Source organism: Bufo gargarizans, chromosome 7 (genome assembly GCF_014858855.1).
Source record: "Bufo gargarizans isolate SCDJY-AF-19 chromosome 7, ASM1485885v1, whole genome shotgun sequence".
Taxonomy (NCBI): domain Eukaryota; kingdom Metazoa; phylum Chordata; class Amphibia; order Anura; family Bufonidae; genus Bufo; species Bufo gargarizans.
The window spans coordinates 21,842,037-21,868,952 of record NC_058086.1 but is presented as its reverse complement, the minus strand read 5'-3'; the positions used below and the strand labels follow the sequence as shown (position 1 = coordinate 21,868,952).

Below are 26,916 nucleotides of genomic sequence, written 5' to 3'. Positions count from 1 at the left end.
GGGGCTTACGCCCAGTTGCGGCTCGATCACAAGAATGACACTGATATTGCTCTTAAATCCAGTATGGGACATTTACATTTACAGCCCACAAGAGTTAATAGAAAACTTACACTGATTTTCAAACAGCATAACTTGCATTCCATAGAGGGAGAATGACTGCCGGAAGCTGTAGGTTACAGAGTTTTTCTTCTTCTGGAAGATTTTTGTTACCTGGAATGTAGATAATAATTGAACATTCAGTGTCTGAAGGAACATTACTGGACCTTATGTAACAAAAAATGTACTCAGTTTCTAAACACTATTGGAAAAATGTAATGTTAGAAAAGACTGCCAGATTTTATTTGTTTAAATGGTCAAGCTGAAATATTAAAGTATTTAAAACTGATGACCTATCCCCAGGATTGGTCATCAGTATCTGAGTAGTAGGAGTTTGACTTCCAGCACCCCGCCGATCAGCTAACTGGAGCTCCGCGGCCCCATCCTACGACAATGACGTCACATACATGGGTCCCATGGCCTAGGAGCAGCTCAGTCCCATTCAAGTGAATGGGGTTGGGCTGCAACTCCAAGCACAGCCACCATACAACGTACAGCTCTGTGTTTGGTAAGCTGTGAGAAGCGCTGCAGCCTCTTCAGACATTTGATTGGAGGGTCGTGGGTGTCAAACCTCCACCAATCTGATAATGATGACCTATCTTGAGGATAGGTCATCAATATCAGAATCTTGGAAAACCTACAGTATAGGCAATCAATGTTTGATCTTTGGAGATCCAACCTCAGGTATCCATTGATCAGCTAACAACACACTTGTTGAAGATTCCTGGCTCTTCTTTGTTGTCTGGTGCATCCATACATACAGTATGGCCGTGCCTGATATCACAGCTCAGCCGTATTTATTTGAATGTACAGATGAGCCGCGGTGCCTGGAAGAACATCTAAGGGGCCCTGCCACTCGGGCAAGTGCCATAGACCACTCATCTTGTGGGGGTTCTAGATTTCAGATCCCTACTGATGACTAATTAATACCAAATATCTTAGTATAAAATCTGAGAAAATTTATATTTTCTGATTATTACTTTGTTAACTTCCAGCATTTCCATGAAAGGACTTAAGGCTGAATTTGTGCCTTTTTCAGTGATGTGATGTCTAATGATTTAGGAGTTCTATTAAACACAAGTATATGATTTGTATGAAACCCAAGCATCAATTTCACAGAGCTTCCTGCTTCTCCTATTTATCTATAGTTTTACAAAGCTGCATTTATAATGCCGGCAGCACAAGCCTTTCATAAGTGTATAGATTAAGGAGAAGACTCATCTCTTTGATCTCCAAATCTATTTTGGGGAAAAGATGTTTTGGAACGCTTCAAGCTGTACAAATAATACGTTGTGTGAACACCCCACCACTTCCATCAGTCCTAAAGAGAAGCAAGCCTATCTCCTCCTGATCCCTACAGGCAATCTGTATTAATAATACAATATCCTGACTAAATGATAAAATTGTCATTTCCTGTGATAGATAGGCTTCGCTTATCCCGGTACATACCACTAGCAGGTCATTGAACAGGAAGATTTCTCTCTGATGTAAACCAAGTTTTTGGGGTTTGTTTGGATCAGGGACTTCAAAAAGACGGCAATAGCAGACCAGCCTCCGGTGTGGTAAGGAAAGGACCTGTAGGCAGACAAGCCAAAATTTCACATGAGGTTGTCAGAATCTAAGGCTAATGTGTGTGAGCAACAGGTATAAGTGTATGATTGATCCAAAAGTGCATGATAGGTTAGATGGGGGTAGAAAAAAATAATTAGCTTTAAGAAGACCACTGACAGCCAGCACCAGAACATTGGCCTGCTATCTTTCACCTAACTTAAGGGCTATGTACACATTAAAGGGGCATTTGTTATGATTGCATGTTACTCATTTTGGGTAAAAATATTTTTTTCAATTGGTCTTTATTAAAAAAGTTCTGCCATTTCTGAGTGCAGGGATTAAAAATCAGTCTATTTTTGCAAGCTGTCATTTTCTGTTTTCTTTGAATTCAGTCATCTGACAGCTCATGTGTAGCGCTGATCTCATGACCTCATAAACACTTATTAAGTCTTATTATCAGTTTGATAAGAATTGAGCTACGTATAATGAGTGTTCATGATTATGAGGTCAGGAGATCAGAGGTAACTACACAGTTAGCCTTAAGATGATTAAGATGACAGGATTCAAAGAAAACAGAAAGTGACAGCTTACAAACAGACTGGTTTTTACCCCCTGTATCTCAGAAATGGTTGAACATTTTTAATAAAAAACAATAAAAAAAATAAGATTTTTAGCCCAAAATGAGTAAAATGCAATAAAAAAATCTGTCCATAGCCTTCAATCAAAAACTTAATTCACTAATTGATATATCTGGAATGAGCAACCATAGGCAAAACCATCAGCATCCATGAACCTACGTCAGCCAGCGCAGACTTTCCTTCTGATATGTATTCAGCTGTGAGAATATACCCCAACAAAGGCACTTTGGGGGAAAGTATTACGCCAGTCTTAATAACAAACCTCGCTGGCATACAACGTGCCAGAATTATTAAGAGGTAATAATCCTGGAGCTTCGTCAGGATTTCCATGCACCAGAAAATGAAACATGTGCCAGCAAGAGAGCTGGTGTGCGCCTGGCACACATATTGGTAATTGTGGGTAACCTATCCACAGACTGCCCCTCCTGCCCACTATTTGTAAAAGTGGCAAGGGTGGTAGAAAACAACAGAAAGTCACAAGTGTTGGTGCAAAATGGAACTTGCGTCAAAATGTGCAACTTTTGCATGTTAGAAAACTTGAGCATAAGCTACAGTATACAGGACAATTGTCCTTTTCAGATTCAGGACTACATCTCACCAATGTCAGGTATTTCTACGTCTACCCATTGAGACTTATTACTGAACCTACATAAAGACATGTAAACATGCACATTAATAAATGGAGCATAGAAAAATATCCGGTTTGACAGATGTAAGGCAGATATATATAGCCACTGCCGACATATACTTACAGAAAACAAACATAAAAACCATCCAATAGTCATAAACTTTGCTAAATGACATGGGTTGTCTCAACAAAAACATATGCCATCAATGTCCAACCGCTAGAAAAGTAAAGTGCCATTTTGTCACATGTTAATTATGTTTTTTTCTGGAGACATCTTTGCTGTTGTGATCAGCGGAGGACTAGCGGTCAATGATCGGACACTGATGGCATATCCTAGCAATATTCTATTCATTTTTATGCTGCTGTGATAGGAGCCAGACATTGGACATCTAGAAGCAGTCAGCACTGGCTGGAATACACAAGTACCACACAAGTATCTTCTACTGACTAAAAGAAGATAAAATAAAGCACTGCTCTTACAGTGTTGGCCAATTATAGTATGTACTCAAACAGGTGAATACAATTGTAATAATATCATTAATCCTTTGGGACTCCTGATCTAATCTGTGGCATGCAATCAGGGTTTTAACTGAGATGTGGTCTAAGAAATGCAATGTAGGTTACTAATGTCACAAGTAAAACTGATCATGATCATGGTGTGCCGTATTTTTAGACTGAAAATGTCTGACATGTTTTATGTCTGATTTCAGGCTTATGCCGTTTTCTAAGCATGCTATATGAACTTTTCTCCAAAGGCGTCTTCTGCATCTTTTCCGTAATACATCTCTATATATATTAAAAGACATGTTGCAGAATAACCAGGAAAAGTTTTCCAACTTCATATTCACACTGAACACTACGGGTATGTCCACACAGGGCGGATGTCCTGTGGATTCGCCGTCGCACATAAGGGTACGTCCACAGAGTCAGGTTTCCTGGTGAAGTTTTGGAAGCCAAAATCAGAAGTGGATCATGAAAGGAGAAAAATTATAAAAGACAGATACGACTTCTCCTCTTTTTTGAATTCACTCCTCGTTTTGGCTCCCAAAACAGCATCAGTAAACCTGACCATGTGTTTGTACTCTTAGTATCAGTACAAGAAAACATCTGCTGCATAATCTGCATGTAAAGTTGGCCATACACATTCACTGTCTCTCCCGTGTCCCTCCCGGCTACCCATACACATACAAATTCAGCTTGGCCGAATGTGTCTGTGTATGCTATGGGGAGAGCGGAGAAAGCCACTGCCAGACAGTTCTGGCGGCGGTGGCTTATCTCCCTGGAGAACAAAAGGAATCAGACAAAAATATTTATTTTGCACAATCCTTGTCTCCCTCGATATCATCTGTTGCGGGACAGCCAGAAGCTCCCCACACACATTAGGGTGTCGGCCGACCATGCCGTTCTCAGATGGTTTGGTCGACAAAAGAATAATGTGTATGGCCAGCTTTTCTCTTGCTTGCAGATTTTTACACTGCAATTCACATTCCATGTGGACATACTAAAACTGATACCATACAGCTTACTCTATGGATGAGTCTTCTACATAGAGCTCAATCTATGCAGAACAGTGCACGGATGAACCACAAACCAGCTGTGTACAGTATAGATCAATGGAAGTTGCTCACCCGTAGGAAAAAAACGTGAATGGGCAACACCGATTGGTGGGAATTTGGCTTCAGAAACCTTGACAGATCCTGAGAAGACGATGGTCCAATCTTTTTTTTTATGGAGCGTGACCATGAATGCGCATATACAGCTCACTGTTGGCACCAGGACTAACTTCTTCTCTGGATTGCCTGGGGTCTCAGCAGCTAGAACTCACCAATCAATATCTTACCGGATGTCCTAAGGACATGTATGTGGAAAACTCGTACACGAGCATACTTTTACATTAGACACATTTCGAACAGTTAAGAACAAATTCAAGACAGACGGGTTCTACTGGAGTTTAGCTAAGAAGTGTTAACAAAACAAATACATACACAGCCAAGTCCATGGTGTAGGGATCCGATCTACAGTAAAAAGACACACATAAATTAATTAGCAATAAAAAAAAAAAGACATGAGAAACAAAGAAAATGCAGTGACAAGACAACCGGGCTGTGAAAAACTCCAGCATGCATTATGGAGAATTGGACCAAAAAAAACGCTTTACACATTTTTATCTGAAAACTTTTAACACCACAAGTGAAAACATAATGGGTTTCAATATAATGCAGTGCACTTTACGAGCTAAAAGTTTCATTACGGGTTATAATGAGTCCCACGAGGAAGTTATTGCTATCACTTGGAGAAGCAAGGCTATGGAGTGATATTTTCAGGGATCTTAAAAAAGGACCCGCATCCTTGGCTTTGTGATATTAATACTGCAAACTAAAGTAGAGTCAATCCGAAAGCCAGGGCCCGAGGGATGCGGTCATTGCAGCGATACTGACATTTCAGAAGACACTTATAGGCAGGAAGCAATAAAAAAATTATCTTTTCATCATGATGTGTAGAGATGCTGATGACGTCACTTATTACAGAGATCATAAAATCATAAAGTCAACACATAAAACCCCACAAATAAAGCAAAGTCTATCGATGCATCAACAAAAAGGACTGATTTATCCGGGTAGCGGATGTGTTTGCTGATTGGCATCTCTCCAAATTTCCAATAGAACTGAGTGACCACGACCAAGGACAGAATCTTAATCACAATAAAAAATGTATATAACACATAATAGGACTATTACAAGAAAAAACTGTTGTAGCACAGATACTACAGATTTTGGGATACCCCTACTAACACTTACCATCGATCCGGTGGATAGGTGATCAATGTTAGAGTGCTGGGGGCGTGCTGCTTAGATGGTGATGAGAACTCATCTGAAGCCATACATGAGCCTGGGAGATACTTTGATAAGTGGACAGGAGTGGGTAGTTCACTTTTAACCACTTTTTGTTTTTGCTTTTTTGATTTTTCCTCTCTATATTCCAGGAGCCATAACTTTCTAAATTTTCCATTCGCATAGCCGATATCAGGACTTTTTTTTTTTTGCTGGACAAGTTGTATTTTTTCAATGGCAACATTTAGTTTATCATGACTTGTATTAAAAAAATAAATTTGTGGGTGGGAAATTGAACCCCCCCCCCCCCCCCCCCGCCCACACACACAATTCAGCAAATTTTTGGGTTTCGATAATATGGACTGTGCGCTAAAAATGACATAACCTCCTTATTCTGCGGGTCAGTACAATTACGGCAATACCAAATTTGTATAGTTTTTATTTAGCTTTACTGCTTTTAAAAAAATATTTATTTTTGCTTTTCTTTTTTTTTCTCGCCATTTTCAGACATAAGTTATTTTATTTTTTTGTCCACACAGCTGTATGAGGGCTTGTTTTTTTGCAGGGCAAACTAAAGTTTTTATTGATAACATTTTGGGTTACATATGACACTTTTTATACAAACATTTTTTGGGGGGACAAGGTGACCAAAAAAATGATGGATCGTGGATTTACATTTTTTTCCCATTACCTGTTATGTTTTTTTATTGTTTATTTATTTTTATATATGAGATTAGAAAAGGGGGAAGTTGGTCATTAGAATTTTTTTTTACCAGATTTTGCCGTAACAGGAGAAGGATTGCAACTTGTTCTAAAAGGTACCTAGGCTAACTTATCAAAAGTCCGAATGTTCGTGAACTTTTTGTGAATTATCTACGGCAGTGATGGCGAACCTATGGCACGGGTGCCAGAGGCGGCACTCAGAGCCCTCTTTGTGGGCACGGGTGCCAGAGGCGGCACTCAGAGCCCTCTTTGTGGGCACGGGTGCCAGAGGCGGCACTCAGAGCCCTCTCTGTGGGCACTTGCACTCTGGAAAAAGTCTATGGTCTACCAATATGCCTTAGACTTTTCCTGACATTCATCAGTGCAGGCGCACTATGAACAGCACAGGCAGCGCACTGAATGAAGGCAGGCTATTATAGCTAAATGATAAAGTACATAGAGGATATACTATACTGGACTGTAGTATTCAGGGTAAATTGCCGCGCTGGCACTTTGCTATAAATAAGTGGGTTTTGGGTTGCAGTTTGGGCACTCGGCCTCTAAAAGGTTCGCCATCACTGATCTACGGTATATCGGATACATTCATTGCTATACAAACAAGTGGCATTCAAAAGGACACGCAAAAAACTGTTACTGTTATGGACATAGACTAACAGAGGCTGGATTTCAGTGTGGAAGCATTGTTGCATTAATCGCATGTTGCAAGAGATACAAGAATATTATTGCGAATATATTATTTAGAATATACAAGGATTGTTTTACATGCCTATTGTTGCGAATATTTTATTCTGAATATACAGGGATTGTTTTGAATGTTTTTTATTTTTCCTTTTTAGTACAGATTTATCCAAAGTTGTGTACATATTATCTATATTATATTTTTATAGGTGTGTACACAATTACCGGTTTTATTAGGAATTAACTGTTATATTGGGATTGCATTTATTAATAAATTGACTTTATTTTAAGAACACAAGTTTTTTTTATATGAATCCAGAGAGAGTGTGAATCATTATATTAACTATTTTAAACTGTGTGTGGGTGAACCATACTGATTTGAGCACCTGCATCCTGCTGGTGAACAGGTGAGCCACCCTATTCATTCCGTTACATTGATTTGAATTTTTACCTGTAATTTTTTTTTTTACACAGTAACTTTTAGTCGCCATAGGGACTTGAATATGTGATGTTCTGAACACTTGTCAAATAGACTGCAACAGAATACTATTGCAGACTATAGGATTCTGAGAGACTGCCTTCCGAGCTGTGCCTCAGGCAGTTAGCCATGACAGACCTGGGAACGCAGAGCGACCTCCCTTCCTCTGCCTAAAGCCACAGATGCCATGGTCACTAATGACAGCTTCATCTGATGGGTTAAATTACCGAGTTCGGCATCATCATTGGAATTTCAGTTCTTGTCTATCAGCTTTTGCACAGTTGGTGTCACATGAGCCACTGCAGCCAATCAGTGGCCTCAACAGTGACGTGTCCTTAAGCTATACATGTCAGGATAGGCGCCACTTTTGAACATGTCACTGCTGAGGCCAGTCATTGTCTGCAGCAGCACATGTGCCCTTTTGCAGATGTTGACAGATGGGGACTGGAAGTCCAGTGAACAGAGCAGCATAGGCAGGTACGTATGGATTTCTTCATTGGTACCAATGGCTGTGGAGCAAATACAAAAAATAAAAATCGGGATAACCCCCTTTACGTATTGTGCATCCCTTTAATTAGGAACACATTTACTCATTGATTTTAGTACAGCTGGTGATCAGAAGAAGAACTTAAGAACATTCACTTACCTCAAAATGTTTTATAAATCATACGCAATTATGGTAAGGTACTGTACTATTTTGGTTTCCTGTAGTCTATAATATGGTGACTAATCTCCACGTTCTATATCTATAGTGCCTCCTTATGAGAAATATTCATTTTAGGAATTTTAGTCTTAAGCAATTGTCTAATAGTATTTGTGAAGTAAAGGAAGGATGTTTCAATAACGTCTTGGTGGCTATTGGTCAACCTATTAACGCACATGTATCCATTTATTTTCTTGTAAAGATGTACAATGAATTTGGAAAGCCTTCAGACCCTTTCACTTTTTTCACATATTGTTATGTTGCGGCCTTGTGCTACAATTAAAAAAAATCTAGTCTTCCTCCATCAATCTGCATTATGTACACCGTAATAATAAAAACTGAATTTTAGAAAAATTTTGCAGATTTATTAAAAAGGAAAAACTAAAATTTTGCATTGATATATGTATTCAGACCCTTTGCTATGACACTTGAAATTTAGTTCTGGAGGCCTCCCAATTCTCTCATTCATCTTTAAGATGTTTCTACCCCTTAATTGTGAGACCACCTGTAATAAATTCAGTTGATTGGCCATGGTTTTGAAAGACGCACTCTGTCCATAATGGATCTCACAGCTGACAATGCATATCAGAGCGAAAATCAAGCCATCTATCACCGTTTTCAAATTATATTGAGACAGGATATACAAGTCTATTATCACCATCAAAAGAGGATGCCCTCTCACTAAAATATAACTTTTATTAAAAACACAAAAAAAATCCCCCCCCAAAAAATAAAAACATATAAATAATAAACATAATGCTTCAACAGTAATCACTTATCATAGATACTCTGGATACTGTAACGATTAGCCTGGTTATTACAGGTGGGATCAAAAGTACTGATCCTTCTTACTCACTGTTTGTTGATCAGATGGGCTCGCACAGGTGGTTTAGGTGGACACTTAAGCGTAGATCACCAGATGGAGTCGAAGAATAACAAAAGATAGTTTAGGTATCTACTCTGGGGCGCAGATGATAGATTGTAGCCAGGACCACCAGTTTCTATCCTTATGGTTTCCCTCCAGTACCCCTGCCTACAGACAGAGCACCTGCCCCTAAAGTAGTCACACTACCTCTCAGTAGCTAAACCCTTACTGGTCAATACAGTATCCCTTAAAGACGCTGTCTCTGGGTGTCCTGATGCGTTTCCCTAACCTCCAAAACAAGCTGGTTCATCAGGGGAGAAATCTTCAGATGCAGCTGTGCATGATAGCACCATAGATATCTATAGATACTGGTGGTCCTGGCTACAATCTATCATCTGCACCCCAGAGTATGTACCTAAACCATCTTTGGTTATTCTGCGACCCTACCTGGTCACCTGAGCCTCAGATTGTCCACCCATGCAACCCTATCTGGTCAACAAACAGTGAGTAAGAAGGATCAGTACTTTTGATCCCACCAGTGATAACCAGGCTAATCATTACAGTATCCAGTGTATCTATAAGTGATTACTGTTGAAGCATTATGTATATTATCTATATTTTTTAATATTTTTTTTTGGGGGGGGATTATAATTTTTTTTATAAGAGATTAATAAAAGTTATGTTTAGAGAGAGGGGTCCTCTTTTGACAGTAATAATAAAAAATAAAAAAAGCCATGATGAGAAACAAAAAATGTCTATAGAGCTCAGAGACAGGTGTGATATGGAGAATGGTACAAGAAACTTCTGCTACATGGAATGTTGCCAAGAGCACAGGGTCCTAGTGGCTATACTAAAGTTTTAATTCCATGCAATTACAAAAGTATTCAGATCCAGGTGCTCGTTTCAAAACTGTCGAATATTTTTCGTGGGACAACCCCTTTAATGAAAACCTGATCCAGAGCACTCTGGACCTCAGACTGGGCTGAAGGTTCCCCTTCCAACAAGACAATGACCCTAAGCACACAGCCAAGACAACACAGGAGTGGCGTAGGGACAACACAGGAGTGGCGTAGGGACAACTCTGAATGTCCTTGAGTGGACCAGCTTGAACCCAATCAAATATTTAGGAGAGACCTGAAAATGGCTGTCCACCAACAGTGCCCATCCAACCTGACATAGCTTGAGAGGATCTGCAGAGAAAAATGGCAGAAAATACCAAAATCCATGTCTGCAAACCTTGTGGCAATAAACCCAAGAAGACTAGAGGCTGTAATCTCTGCCAAAGGTGCTTCAGCTGTCCTAAGAAAAGGGTCTAAATATCTATGTCAATGGAAGATTTTAGTTTTTCCTTTTCAATAAATTAGCAAAGATTTCTAAAATTTTGAATGAGTTTAAGATTGATGGGGAAAACACTTTATTTTTTATTTGCGACATGGCCGCAACATAACAAAATGTGAAAAAAGGGTCTGAAGACTTTCCGAAAGCATTGTACTATTTGGCATATTACAAGTAGATGAAACTAGTACACTGTAGCATTTTAGAGTGCATAGCAACATGCCGACCGCAAGCACAAATCATTTTCAATAACTTACCGGCTTCTTGCCTACAATAAGTTTTTCAACCTTCTGAACTTGAGATACATGATCTTCATTAGTCTTGAGTTCACGCTTTCGGATGCGCTCATAAATGCCTATCAGCATCTCTCGTGGGATGTCCTCACCATCGTCCACACCTGCAGAGAGTGACAGTTCTCATTACTGAAGGATGGGCCATTACAGCTTGTTACTGCTGAAGTCTCTGCAAGGTCAGATTCAAGGACAATGATCACACATATGGATGTTTTTCAGGGATGGACAAGCAGGTACTGAATCGACAATCAGCCCAGGCTCCACAACAGTGTTTCTCTGGATAGCTGGATCAGCGCACAAATGATATTCACACAGTTAACGGTTATGCATTAATTACCAGACATTCCAGCCTTCAAAGTTTAATTACCCAGAAGTATATAAAATCCACATTATGCACTGAAGGGGATTCTCTTTCTTTATCATTAAAAAAGGCTATTCATCTGCCCTGTGAGCCTCAAAGAATTACTTCACCAGATCACTGGAATATCCAGATAAATGGACTCATGTTCTTAAAAATATCAGTACAAGTTATGTCATCAACTTTTATGTTTCAGTTTCTATGTGGTCATGTTCCCAATAGATTTTAGTCACTTGTGGCATTGGTTAGGGAACAGACAGCCAATATCTGTCTATCTATCTATCTATCTATCTATCTATCATCTATCTTTTTATCTATCTGATCTCTCTATATATCTATTTTCACATACCACAACAATCATATTCATGCATTTTATCCAGTTTTTTTTGTATGAATTGTAATCATGTGACCACTTTGATGAATTGCACATGTGTATATATATACTCAGGCACATGGCTTGCTAACTATGCTTGACAAATGCCTCATTGTGCTCGGCTGAAACATTGCAGGGGAATAAACTGGGTCCATCACCCTTTTTTTTCCCACCGCATTTTTTGGAGTGCTGCCTCATTTTTCTCTTGGTTTGATATTGAGTGGACGTGTGGCCCAGGGCCCCTGAGGATTGCACCTGCTCTTCTACTAACTGTGCTGCTGTCTCTTGTGTTTAGTATATCTATCTATCTATCTATCTATCCTTTTCTCTTTATTCCATATGTCTATCTCATATCCATCTATCACATATCTACTTATCATGTGTCTGTACAGTTGAACATAGTATTGAAAAGTAAAGGCAATAACTAATCACCTATCCCCACGACTTCATCCATATCTATAGGACTGACAAATAACATGCTTGACTATTCTCAGCAGTCCCATAGAAGTAGACGTAGTCTTGCACTGCACCACCACTTCATTCACACAGGGAACTCTGGGACCCCAATTCTCCTGACCGGTGGGAGGTGCAGCGATCTGAACCCCCAGCCATCATACATTTATCATATTTCCTGTGGATAAACGTTGATAATGGGAGAAGTCCTATTAACAACTGATACCTCTTAAATTCTTCACAAAATCCTCCAGCTTCATCTTTCGCTCAGGCTTCACATTGGGGCTATACATGTCAGTGTTGAGAAGGATGATGGCAAATGCCAAGATGAAGATAGTGTCTGGATTCCGGAACTGCCTGACCACACCCGGGTTACAGATGCAATACCTCTGGCTGTAAAACAAGATCAGAACATGATGTATGTAACAAATCCACTTCCTTGTTTACCAAAAATATACATCGAATCAGTCATAACCTATTGAATTGTCTTTTGTTTTATTATTGTGAAACTGGAATGTAAAAGCAAAACATGGTTTAGTATGTACTGTATAAAGTTTCTGTGTTTTCCTGCAGGCCATGGTGGGGTCAGGTCTAGTGAGCAGTAGGGTCAGATAATTATACAGTAGGAGGTCCGAGTCTCCATGATAAATAGTCACAGTGGGAATCTCCAATGATTGCTAGTTTCCCTTTAAAGGGAACCTGTCACCTGGGATTTTGTGTATAGAGCTGAGGACATGGGTTGCTAGATGGCCGCTAGCACATCCGCAATACCCAGTCCCCATAGCTCTGTGTGCTTTTAGTGTGTATAAAAAACGATATGCTACATATGCAAATTACCTGAGATGTGTCCTGTCCCTGAGATGTCCTGTACGTGAGATGAGTCAGGGACAGGACTCATCTCAGGTTAATTTGCATATGTATCAAATAGTTTTTTTTACACAATAAAAGCACACAGAGCTATGGGGACTGGGTATTGTGGATGTGCTAGCGGCCATCTAGCAACCCATGTCCTCCGCTCTATAGACAAAATCCCGGTGACAGGTTCCCTTTAAGTATGGTTGATCCTTATGTCAATCTATGTAAGCTCCTGTGGTTTGTTGATATGTATCCACCACTGGGATGGCTAGTGAAGGAAAGAGTGACAGATTCGGAGCCACGTCCGTTGAGCTGAGCACTTTTGACATATATATTATGTCAGGGTCTCCAGTAAGCCCCCCTTAGCATTGGGGCATTCAAAAACAGGTATTTCAAGAGGAAGTAAAACCTAATGTAAACATACAGTTATTAAGTTAATAATTAGTGGAGGGAGAAAGCTGCTGCAGATGGTCTCGTCCAGTTGCCAGGTTGCACAGCCCTGCTACTTTGTATTCACTGCATGTTGAGTTGCTACGATAACTGGTATCTGAAGATGATGTCAAGCCTGATTTCAGGACAATCATTCTCCCATGTCTTGCCCAGTGTTCGAGGTTGATTTCTGTCCTTGCTCACATTCCATATGCTACTGTTCCTGATTTGACTCCTAACTAATCCTGGTCCTGACCTTGGCTTTGTTCCTGACCTTGCTCCTTCAGATTGTTTGCCTGCTACATGTTGTTTTAATCTGGGTTCTGATCCTTGGCTTTGTTACTGACTATCCTCACATCTACTCTGGCTTGTCACATTCTGACTGCTCTCCTGGTGATAATCTTGGCTATGTTCCTGACTATGCTACAACTATATCAGAGCTACTGCAGCCAATGCTTGACTTTTCTAGAGACCACAACTTGTGGATCTTCCTGCAGCAAAGTCCACACCTCCTTGCTGTGGTTAAAGAAGCACTCCCATAAAATCTGTTATTCTGTGGTGGTAATGTACATAAGTCAGGTTGATTTTCTTACCGGCAGTTTGAATTAATGTATTATCAGCTCCGTTCCAGTACTCAAGTGTATCACATGACCTGTATTCTAACTGTCCAAATCCTACAACCCAAATTACTGTGGCCAGCAGCAGAGATGTGTGAATCACAGAGTCTGTCTGTGGGTAATGTGATACACTCGAGGACCGAAATGGATCATATAATGCATGAATAAAAGTATTCTGGGAGTACTTCTTCATGGGTGAAGACCAGAAGTCCACTTAGACTCTGCACCCCACCCTAGCCCGACACCAAATAGATTATGGTTTAGTGTAAACTCACTCTAGCATGTGATTTTAAATTATACTGTATATCTTGAAGCCATCCCCCCAACCAAGTAGGGATCTTATTGAAAGTGGTTCACAGCTGAGGTTAGCTTTATTTCAGAACCTCCAAGGTCACTACACCTTAGCAGATCAAGCAGCTGGTGAACTAGCCCAAGATTTGCACCACATTCTAGTATGTGATCATAAATTATATCTTGCAGCAACTAGGGATCTTGTAGAAAGTGGATCCCAGCTAAGGTTAGCCTTCAGTCAGAACCTCCAAGGTCATTACACCTTAGCAAATGAAGCAGCTGGTTAAATAGTCCAATATTTCCACCACAATTTTCTCCTGGAAGAGGAACACATCATTTAGACTTCTGTTAATGGGGCCCTCTCTCTACCATGTATGCTCTGTCAGTTTCTCTTTGTTATTATTGACCAATATAAATAGTTATTCCGGTACTATGCAAGTACAGTTTACAGATGGTGGGTGTTCTATATGAATGCCTGCAACATCAGCATCTGCTAGTGGGCTAGTTGAGAGGGCATCATATGCCTTGTAGAGCATCTGGAAGAACATACAATGCAAGTTGTCCAATTATAGTCAGAGAACCCCAGATTGCCACATCTTGCTGTCATGACTTCAGCATATGTCCTTATCTGTGGTTTTTAGCTTCATGTTCCATGTTAAATGCACCACACATAGCAATTTATTCTACGCCAACTGTTTACAGTATCCGCCTGCAGTTCAATGCTCATCTTCATGCGAGAGCAGAGATCAGCCCATGAAATATATTCATCATCCCTGACCTTCAGATGCAGGCTCTTTATTTCCAGGGACAGCTCATCCCTCCCTAGTGTTTTCACACATGCTGTTTAAATTCCAAGCGACCGAGCCATGACCATCTGACTCTGCTTAAGTCAAACTGCAAGAGCTTAGTGAAGCTTAAATCTGTAACTAACTGTGTGCAGCTCAAAATATTCTGCATTCCTGAAGTGTTACTTCCACCTGCCAACCTGGTGTACCGGCTCCAAAAAATAATCTTACCCCTGTGTATATCACTGGAACACAAACAAAATACAGTGTAAAGTAAATCATGAATCCATACCTATAGGCTTCAATGAGTCGCTCCACTTTCTGGGCTTCTCCCTGGACCCGTATATGAGCTTGGAACTTCCTGAGAGCTTCATCTAACTCCATGGCTGAAAAATCCATCTCATCAACCACACAGCTGGAACACAGAATCACATTTGCTTTGTTTAGACTCCCAGCTGGGAAATAAGGCGGTTAGGAGATTAGGCAGTTTTAAGTATAATATTAGTATTTTATGCTATTTTGTAATTAACGGGAGCCAAATGCTTTATAAGCAATTTCAGGAGCTTTGGCCTATCCAAAAGGAAATATGGAAATCTCATGACACATGCAAATCTGTGAAAGTTTGATTGTTCAGGGATCTATGATAAGTATCATTTCAACCACCATACAGTACAATGAATGTGCTTCCGATACTGATAGGGTTATCCAAGACTGGTAAAAGGGTTTTCCAGGATTATTATATTGATCACCTATCCTCAGGATAGGCCATCAATAGGATATCAAACTCCTAGGACCTCTACCAATCAGGTGTTTGAGTAGACCGCAGTCCTCATCAGAGCTTACCAAGCACAGCTCTGTCCATTTGAATGGTACCTGAGTTAAGCATTGGCCATGTGACTGATGAATGTGATGTCATATGGCCTAGGAAGAGGCCTAAGCGCTCATCGAGTTCCGTGGCCTACTCATACAGCTGATCAGTTGGGCTGTCAGGAGTCGGACCCCCACCAATCTCATACTGATGATCTTTCCTCATGATAGGTCATCATTATGAAAATCCCAGAAAACCCCATGTACATGCACAGTGGGTTTGGCCTGGTATCTAAGTGAAAAGAGACTCATCTTCAGATTGGGTTGCAAACCAGCTCCAAGCTCCAATATACATTGTTTCCCGCTGGACTGAAGGTATGACGTGCCATCTACCTGAACGTCACCACTTCTTGCTAATCGATGGCCTCTGACGCGATCCATCTGTAACTGCATGTGACTGCTAAGTGGTGAAGTGCATGTTATATGGCATGCCACCCATCGGGTTCTGTGGTGTTGAACATGGGAACAATCTGAAGATGTGTCTTTAAAAAAAACATGGCCATGCCATTGAGGTGGGTCTGGGGCAAGCCCTTAAAAGACCTTTGCAGGCATAACGTCCCGCATGAACGTACATTGGTTGTGGAGAAATGCAACTGCACACTAGGCAGGACAACTGGTGAAGCAATTGTCCGACACCCAGGAAGTATCATGCACGGGTCCCATTATTTAGAATAGGACCCTTGCATGATACTTTCTGTTCATCAGACAGTTGCCATTAAGGCCTCATGCACATGGCCGATGGGTGGCCGTAGCCTTATTGCGGCCCGCAAATGTGTCACGGATGCGGACCCATTCACTTGAATGGGTCCGCAATTCCGGAGATGCGGAACGGAGTCACGGAACGACACCGAAAGCACTATGGAGTGCTACTGTGGTGTTTCTTTCCGTTGTTCCGCACCGCAAATAAATATGACATGTCATACTTTTTTGCGGTGCGGACAGACCACGGAGCCATTCAAGTTGTTGCCCGTGCATTGCGACCGCAACTGTGGTCCTCAATGCACGGAACGGCAGCACAACGGCCGTGTGTAATGAGGTCAAAGTTGGATGTAAAGTGGATCTATTACCACAAAGTGCTGCCCCGGAGACAGGTTGATGCAAATGGACTAAAAATATTGTAGCAATTTGGCCAACAGCAGCTATCAAAAAATACAGTGGAAGTATACAGTATGCACTGATGAGGGGACCCCCCGCCCTTCCTCACCTTCCCGGGCCCTTCTTAGCAGTGATTTCTGGATACTCAGCACTTGCATTTATTAATTATTATTATGGCAGCCATCAATCGCTGGTGAAAATGGTGGTGGTGGGGTGTAAGTGAGGAGGTTTGGGTAAAGAGGAGGAATATTGTGAACTTTATTTTGCCTACTAGCTCACCAAACACAATGTTGAACAGGCTGACTTTTGAAAGCATAGATTTTTGAAAGCATGGACTACAAATAAGGCTGACTTGCCCTCACCATGGAGAGTCCATATACAGGACAGGCAGTGAGCGACCTGTGCCATTTTAGGTTTTGTGATATGTGCAAGGACATTATTTAACGGCACATTATGGGCAAAATGAATACCGTGTGTTTGCCGAGTGCAGGTCCCGAGGGTCCCTGTGTCATGCACAGCCTGCTCAGGACCAGCGCTAGGCACAGCACCTTTATCAGCATTGTCAGGAATGTTCCTTTAAATACACAGGGTCATATTAATGATAACCAGCAAAAAACAGGATATATTACATATAATTAATCCTTCATGGTGCATTACAATACAGAGTGAATATAATACATAAAAGAAAAAGATGGGACTAATTACAGTGCATTGATCTGTTACCCAGCATTAAACAGTGATCAGTTTTGCTCTAAATTGCTGGTAATACCCATAATGAAGAGTTTCTAATAATCTCAGAGCAATAATGTAATTTCTAGTGAAACTATTTAACACCAGCTTACCTCTTGATAATATATTAATATATATGAATAACTTCTTAAAGAGGACCTGTCATCGCTCCTGACATGTCGGCTTTACTGAATACTTGTATTCACCGTGCAATGTCAATTCTGGAGCATCTTTTCTCAGAATATGGCACTGTCCCTCTGTTATTTCTCCTGGAAATCTATGAGTATTTCTCGTAGGGGCCTGTCTCCATTCACAAGGGGAATGGTAATGACCAGATGTCAATTTATTCATCCATGTCAACCATATGTCAACCAGGGGTGCACCTAGCTTTTCTGCTGCCTCAGGCAAAAACTGAAACAGCGCCCCCGTCCCATGCCAATTTCTTAACTTAACCCCTTTGCCACAATGAAAGAGCTCATTCCCCATGGCCCTTCTGCTGCCCCCCTCTTGCCCCTACCTGGTGCTGCCTGAGGCAGTCGCATTGGTGGTGCACCCCTGATGACAACAACAGGTCCTCTTTAATTTTTGGCTACTTGTATTATATACAACATGAAATGGATTTCCCTAGGCTGCTATTCACATTTCAGATGGCTGACACCCCTTAACCCTTCCCATCATAAACAATTTTCGAATTTTAGAATTTTCATTTTTTTTTACTCTCTGCCTTCCAAGAAGCTTCATATTTGTGGGACAAGTTGTACTTTCTTACAATTTTCTTACACGTCTTAATATTCTATATACAGTGTTGGGAAGCTGGAAAGAATTATTATTAGGGTGGAATTGAAAAAGAAACGCAACGGTGTATTATTTTACAGGTTTCATAGTTGGCGTGTTCACTGGGCAGTAAAATGCCTTACCTTTATTGTACGGGTCATAAAGATTACAGCAATGCCAAATGTACCGTATATGTTTTTATCTTTTAATGCAACAGTTCTTTGCATCTTCATATTCTGACACCCATAACTTTTTTATATTTCTGTCTACGGAGCAGTAACATTTTTTTTTTTTTTTTGTTTGTTTTGCAGGATGATCTGTCGTTTTTTTCTGCACCATTTTGGGGTATGGATTACTTTTTGATGACTTTTCATAATATTTTTTAGGAGAAGTGACCCCAAAAAAAGAGGAGATTTGCCCATTTTTTGCCTTCTGTTGTGGTGTTCACCACACGGGATAAATACATTTAAATTATGATTGTCCGGGCATTTTCCGAAATCGTGCAACCTTTAAATGTAAAAATGGCAGAAAGGGAAGTGTATTGAATTTGTAACTTTTTCTTAAAATATTTTTAAAAAACGTTGCCATGTTCACGGCTCAATAGGACCTGTATTATTTCAGGCCTGGGAGTCTTCACAAGACTTCTGGTTGCCATAGCAACCAAATGTCTCCTGCAATTTCACCGTGGGTGAGCCCATTCGGACGTTGGAAGCAGTCCAATCCCAGCTAATGACCTCTCAGATGCCTGGGCTGCAACTGACCACAAATTTTGAAGGGTTAAATGTCTGTGATTGGAGTTTTCTCCAATCACAGACTCTGCCAGCAGATGTGTAAAACAGCCAGCTATGGCACATGTACACCATATGTACATACATGTATAGGAGTTAACTAAATTGCTAATATCGGGAGTAGCTGTTGCAACTAGTTTTCTGCAGTGAGGAACAGGATCATGGTACATACCTACACAGCCCTATACTCAATAAGCTGCAATGTCCTGTGTGTTCTGACACCTTTCTATCATAGCCATAGTCTAGTTTCACATGTGCGTTAAAGCTACTGTATCAGGCAGGCTGTTGTGGCAGAGGAACAGCCTGCTGAAGTTCAGCCTATCCAGATACTGCCATGCACTGCCAGACCCCAATGACTATAATGGAATCTGACAGGGATTTGGCTGTTTTCCCGCATAAGCGCCAAGTTTGCGCCATATAAAAACTGGTGCACGCCTGAACAGCCTACCGGATAGCTTTACCACAATTGTGAAGCTAGCCTAACTATTCTGTGGGATTGAACTAGATAGGCTAAACTTCCTTCTCCACACACATCGATTAGCCTTTGGGCACACATGACCCTGCCACCATTTCATCGGTTGGACTATTATTGGTAGATACTAATCACTGCATACTGGGAATACCTCACAAGACCTGTGTTTATTATATATGTACAGTGACATCACAGTTTTTATTATCCCTGTGCTGTGACATCACTGTTTATTATCCCTGTACTGTGACATCACTGTTTATTATCCCTGCACTGTGACATCACTGTGTTTATTATCCCTGCACTGTGACATCACTGTTTATTATCTCTGTACTGTGACATCACTGTGTTTATTATCCCTGTACTGTGACATCACTGTGTTTATTATCCCTGCACTGTGACATCACTGTGTTTATTATCCCTGCACTGTGACATCACTGTGTTTATTATCTCTGTACTGTGACATCACTGTGTTTATTATCTCTGTACTGTGACATCACTGTGTTTATTATCCCTGTACTGTGACATCACTGTGTTTATTATCCCTGCACTGTGACATCACTGTGTTTATTATCCCTGCACTGTGACATCACTGTGTTTATTATCTCTGTACTGTGACATCACTGGGTTTATTATCTCTGTACTGTGACATCACTGGGTTTATTATCTCTGTACTGTGACATCACTGGGTTTATTATCTCTGTACTGTGACATCACTGGGTTTATTATCTCTGTACTGTGACATCACTGTGTTTATTATCCCTGTACTGTGACATCACTGTTTATTATCCCTGTACTGTGACATCACTGTGTTTATTATCCCTGCACTGTGACATCACTGTGTTTATTATCCCTGTACTGTGACATCACTGTGTTTATTATCCCTGTACTGTGACATCACTGTTTATTATCCCTGTACTGTGACATCACCGTGTTTATTATCTCTGTACTGTGACATCACCGTGTTTATTATCTCTGTACTGTGACATCACTGTGTTTATTATCCCTGTACTGTGACATCACTGTGTTTATTATCCCTGCACTGTGACAGCACTGTGTTTATTATCCCTGCACTGTGACAGCACTGTGTTTATTATCCCTGCACTGTGACATCACTGTGTTTATTATCCCTGCACTGTGACAGCACTGTGTTTATTATCCCTGCACTGTGACATCACTGTGTTTATTATCTCTGCACTGTGACATCACTGTGTTTATTATCTCTGTGCTGTGACATCACTGTGTTTATTATCCCTGTACTGTGACATCACTGTTTATTATCCCTGTACTGTGACATCACCGTGTTTATTATCTCTGTACTGTGACAGCACTGTGTTTATTATCCCTGCACTGTGACATCACTGTGTTTATTATCCTTGTACTGTGACATCACTGTGTTTATTATCCTTGTACTGTGACATCACTGTGTTTATTATCTCTGTACTGTGACAGCACTGTGTTTATTATCCTTGTACTGTGACATCACTGTGTTTATTATCTCTGTGCTGTGACATCACTGTGTTTATTATCCCTGTACTGTGACATCACTGTGTTATTATCCCTGTACTGTGACATCACCTGTGTTTATTATCTCTGTACTGTGACAGCACTGTGTTTATTATCCCTGTACTGTGATCATCACTGTGTTTATTATCCTGTACTGTGACATCACTGTGTTTATTATCCCTGTACTGTGACATCACTGTGTTTATTATCCCTGTACTGTGACATCACTGTGTTTATTATCCCTGTACTGTGACATCACTGTGTTTATTATCTCTGTACTGTGACATCACTGTGTTTATTATCCCTGTACTGTGACATCACTGTGTTTATTATCCTTGTACTGTGACATCAATGTGTTTATTATCCCTGTACTGTGACATCACTGTGTTTATTATCCCTGTACTGTGACATCACTGTGTTTATTATCCCTGCACTGTGACATCACTGTGTTTATTATCCCTGCACTGTGACATCACTGTGTTTATTATCTATGTGCTGTGAGATCACTGTGTTTATTATCCCTGTACTATGACATCACTGTTTATTATCTCTGTACTGTGACAGCACTGTGTTTATTATCCTTGTACTGTGACATCACTGGGTTTATTATCTCTGCACTGTGACATCACTGTGTTTATTATCCCTGCACTGTGACATCACTGTGTTTATTATCCCTGCACTGTGACATCACTGTGTTTATTATCCCTGCACTGTGACATCACTGTGTTTATTATCCCTGTACTGTGACATCACTGTGCTTATTATCTCTGTACTGTGACATCACTGTGTTTATTATCCCTGCACTGTGACATCACTGTGTTTATTATCCTTGTACTGTGACATCACTGTGTTTATTATCCCTGCACTGTGACATCACTGTGTTTATTATCCTTGTACTGTGTTTATTATCCTTGTGCTCTACGTTTAATGTATATGCTATGATGTATGCATTAAATAGATGCCTATGAATGGCATCCTTCACCCATAGGGTTCCATTATAAAAAAGTAACTCCGATGTTTTTTACTGGATGCTGCTGTATGGACCAGCGCAGTCTACTGCACTATTCCATACTGTATTTAGGTGGTATACTGATGCCTCAGATCAGAAGGAGGTGAAAAGTATACTCTTTCAGATTCCATCAAGGTAATGTAATCCTATGGACACATTGAGCATGTAAGTCGGAAGTTTTCCCAACGCAGACGGTAAATGAAGATACAAAACGTGATGTGAACATAGCCTAATAATTATGATAATGTTTTACTTACTCAAGGACATCTCTGTTGAACTGTTTCTGCCTGTTGCCCAGAAACTCTCCGATCATCTGGCGGCTGAGTCCCTTCCTCTGCAAGAGAAAATGAGCCACTCCGACTGGGGTGTCTGGTACAAAGCCTCGTTCAATGAGATACTGGATCCCCTTTTCAGGTTTTCTACAAAAACAGAAAAACGCCATTGAGTTGGAATACATTATAACTGGAATCACAGAGACGGCATGATTACATTGTTTTACATTTTCATATTCGACAGAGACCAGTCATCTTTGTAATCTGTAAGTAATATTGCGGTAAGTTTAACATGCGGCTGATACTGTGTTGTTTATGTTGTACGTTCAGCCATTTTCCCCGTTTAGAAATGACATTCCCAATCGACTTGGCTGATGAGGTAGACGGGAAAATAGCTGAAGAATTCTAAACACCAGTTTAAAGAAAACATAAATTGTTATCTCATTAAAACAGCAAACAATAAAAAAAAGCTACTGAATAAAAATAAACAATAATAATAATAATATAAATATAACTCATGGTTATAAGAACAGTCATTTCTATTGCTGAGGTGTATGGAAAGATCTGTAAATGGAATATGAATACAAGCTCTCAGTCTGCCCCTCTCCCAGCAGGAAGTCCCAGCATGAGAGCGGGCACAAATCAGCAGCCAATCAACTGTGTGTAAACACAATCTTGTCTGCAGCTGAGGATAGCTACTTTCACACTAGCGTTTTTACTGGATCCGGCAGGGTTCAGCAAAAACGCTCCCGTTACTGATAATACAACCATCTGCATTTGTTATGAACGCATCCGGTTGTATTATCTTTAACGTACCCAAGACGGATCCGTCATGAACTCCATTGAAAGTCAATAGAGGACGGATCCGTTTTCTATTGTGTCAGAGAAAACGGATTCGTCCCCATTGACTTGCATTGGGGATCATGCCGGATCCTTCTTGCTCCGCATCCCAGGACGGTAAGCAAACTACAATATGTTGCAGTTTGCTCTCCAGGCTGGGAACGCATTTTGGAGCAATCCGTTCTGTTCAGTTTAGTTTTTTCCCAGTATTGAGCCCTATGACAGAACTCAATACCGGATAAGTAGAACACTAGTGTGAAAGTAGCCTTATTCCAAACTATTTCACACATTATACAAGGCTCAGAAGTAGCAAACACTCTCTGCTCAGAATGTAAAGTAAAGCGGCTCATACACACTAGGAGAGGTGTAACTAACTCACCGGCTCCGGTGCAACAGTTCAGCCTGTGCACCTTTTCCATACCTTGCTGGGTCTTTTGACCCGTCGATTCGGTACTAGCAGCCAGGTTCACTGCTAGGGTCTTGAAGGGGTTGTCCAGTTTTCTCATATTGATGATCTATCCTCAGGATAGGTCATCCATATCAGATCGGCGGGGATCCAACTTCCGACACCCTCGCTGATCCACTGTTTGAATAGACATAAGCTCGCTCTTTGACATTTTAGCAGCCGAGCAGTGTAATTACAACTGCTCTGTCCCATTCAAGTGAACACCGGACAACTCCTTTAAAAGATCAGGGGCACAAGTCTCAAGGCATATGTTTTGACCCCTCTTCCCCCCCCCCCCCCAAAAACATATACAGTGGAGACATAATAAGATAATGTTTCTAATAGGACAGACCTACCTCTATGCAAAGTAGTATATCTCTACAATGCCGTCACCAAATGTTGGTCTGATACCAACCAGTTCTTCACAATGAAAACTGATTACATTTCTGCATTCTGGAAGGGTTCCAAATGCTTCCGCATCCGTGCAGCAAAAGATAGGACACGTCCTATACTTTGTTGCAAAATGCGGACCCCTGACCTATGGAAGTCACCTGGTGATGTGACATGCACACGTCCAGGATTCGTGTTTTGCAGCCTTGCCATCACTTTACTGGTTACAGTCCCTTTAATTACCAACAATTATTTCTGGATCGTTTCATTTTCAGGGGTTGTCCTAGTTATTTTTATTGACCACCTATCCTCCAGGATAGCTCATCGATATTAGACAGGCGGGGGTCCAACACCCAGCGCCCCCGCCAATCAGCCGTTTGAATACAAGGCGCGCACCGTGCCAGCGCTGCCTTCTCTTCATTGTTTACCTGCTCGCCGTCGCATCCACAGCGGTGAGCCGGTGTAATTACACCTAAGCTGTCACATTCATTTCAATGGGAGGGCTTGTTCCTATACAAGTGTGTAGGAACAGGCCGTCCCATAGAAGTGAATGGGGCGGCTTCTTGTAGTTACATGGGCTCACCGCTGTGGTTGTGACGGCGAGCAGGTAAACAATGAAAAGAAGGCAGCGCTGGCACGGCGCGTGTCTTCCCTTCCCCCAGCTGATAGGCGTCGGACTCCCATCGATCTGATATTGATGAGCTATCCTGAGAATAGGTCATCGATAACAATAACTTGGACAACCCCTTTCACAAGGAACACAAGTAATGGCTCATTTAGACTGGCCAATTAACGGGCAGATAATCGGATAATGTGCCACAGATCATGCTCGATTACTGGGTAAATTCGTCTTTTGTGCGGACACCAGTAGGTCGGGCTGGGTAAATAGCACTATGCCGCCTGGAAACAATACATTTGTATGAGGATGAGCGATGGCAGCAGCCACCACTCATCCTCATACTGTGGAGGTGATCGCTGCAGGAAAATGCAGCTCTTCGCCTCCACTGATGAGCAGACAATTATCGGGAAGAAACACTTCCTTCCCAATAATTGTCTGCTCATCGGCGAAGTGCAAATGCACCTTAACATTTCATTTCCAGACACTAAAACAATTGATTTCCAAGACAAGGTGACCTACAAACATCCACAGACTACGCTGAATACGATTTCAAGAGCGAGGATGACGAACTGAAGATTAAAGGCTTTTGTCTGCAGATAAGAATGCTTCAGCGTGATACTGAGATACAGGAAATGTGCTGAAATCTGTTCTATAGGAGGATGTTATGCCTTTCATTCAATGCCAAAAATAATATAGAATAACTAGTACCGACATTTAGCTTTTACTATAGGAAGAACACAACTTATGGTTGCAGTGCAGCTAGCTAAGAAGTCAGTTTAGGAGAATAGCTCAGACAGCAAAAACATAGGAATGGAGAATATACAGAAAAGTGTTAACATTTTTCAATATGATATGGTATAAAAGGCCAGGACAGGTTGCCTTTAAAATAATTCAAGTTTTGCACATGTAATTCCATGCCTTACCACACGGAGCGCTGTTACGCAGCGGTATGGCATACAATAGAGACTACACATATTTATTTGGTGCAGTAAATTACAGTTCTGCAAATGAAACAAACGCAACGTGAACAACTGATAAGTAATACCTCTGGGACAGGTTATGACTGAGTAAAAATTGAATTAAAGGCGATTGCCTAGGATTTAAGATTGGTGAAATGTTCTTAAGAAAAGCCATCATTATCAGACCAGTGGGGTTTGAGTCTTGGCACCTCCACCGATCAGCTGCTTGAATAGGATGGTGCGCTGAGTGGTACTGCAGCTCCGTCCCATTCAAGTGAATGGAGCAGAGCTACATTTAGCACCATGTATGGCTGCTGGCACTGTACCTGGTAAATGATAGGGCCACAACACTAACCAGAGCACCACAGCACATTCCAACAGCTAATCGACAGAGGAGCCAGGAGTCAGACCCCCCACCTATCTGATATTGGTGGACCATCCTACGGGTAAGCCATCAATATCATAGTCCTGGATAACCCCTTTAATTTGAGAGAGTTGAGCAAGTTTGACCTGTTGCCCATGTGCTTCACTTTTTCCAGACAATATCCTCTAACATAGACATGAATATATTGCTCATTGCTAGGCAGAACAAACTCAATAAGGCTTTATATGATACCAGACCCCAATGGTTGTCTGAAATAATGTTGTTCTCGTGGCACAGGGTGGAGTGGACATTTCGTCAATTCTGTTCATTTGCCTGGTCTGAACCAGCACAAAGGTTCCTCTGTGGTGATACAGCCCCTAACTGACTGCATGAAATTAACATGAAAATAATGTTCCTGAGAAAGGATGGTTCAATGTGAGCCTGAAGTGACCTGGAGAATGGCTTCTGGGTAATGTGACAAGAGCAGATGGTGAAGATCCTCTTTAAGCGGCCTGTCTTGCTGAGGTCTAATTGATGTTGTCATCTTCAGGTAAGACTGGTTCACACATTCAGCTTAGGAGGAGGCTCATAAAAGAGACACAAATCTACGGAGAGCTGCCACAAGTACTATTGGTTCCTTCCACGTCTTTATATATGGCAACCTGACTCAAAGTTTCCAGTTGTAGTACCAAAGCATTTAGATAATGAATGGGAAGTGTACAGATGTAAAACTGTGTTGGGTCAGTTTGACACAAGTGTATAACTGATGCAGTTTTGCTCCGCATTATGGCGGATGGTTTTGGTCTAACT

At 41.1% G+C, this 26,916-nt stretch overlaps 1 protein-coding gene across 7 annotated transcripts in view; it reads right to left on the bottom strand.

Moving 5' to 3' along the window:
* The window catches only part of IQSEC1 (IQ motif and Sec7 domain ArfGEF 1), a 229,694-nt gene that overhangs the window by 24,561 nt on the left and 178,217 nt on the right, over positions 1-26,916 (bottom strand). For all 7 annotated transcript variants that reach the window (XM_044300549.1, XM_044300552.1, XM_044300550.1 and 4 more), the window contains exons 4-10: positions 22,475-22,636; positions 15,273-15,395; positions 12,230-12,396; positions 10,784-10,923; positions 4,899-4,928; positions 1,546-1,671; positions 111-210 (exon numbers count right to left, since the gene is read on the bottom strand). In XM_044300549.1, the coding sequence (XP_044156484.1) occupies positions 111-210; positions 1,546-1,671; positions 4,899-4,928; positions 10,784-10,923; positions 12,230-12,396; positions 15,273-15,395; positions 22,475-22,636 (848 nt within the window). The remainder of the gene's footprint in view (positions 1-110; positions 211-1,545; positions 1,672-4,898; positions 4,929-10,783; positions 10,924-12,229; positions 12,397-15,272; positions 15,396-22,474; positions 22,637-26,916) is intronic.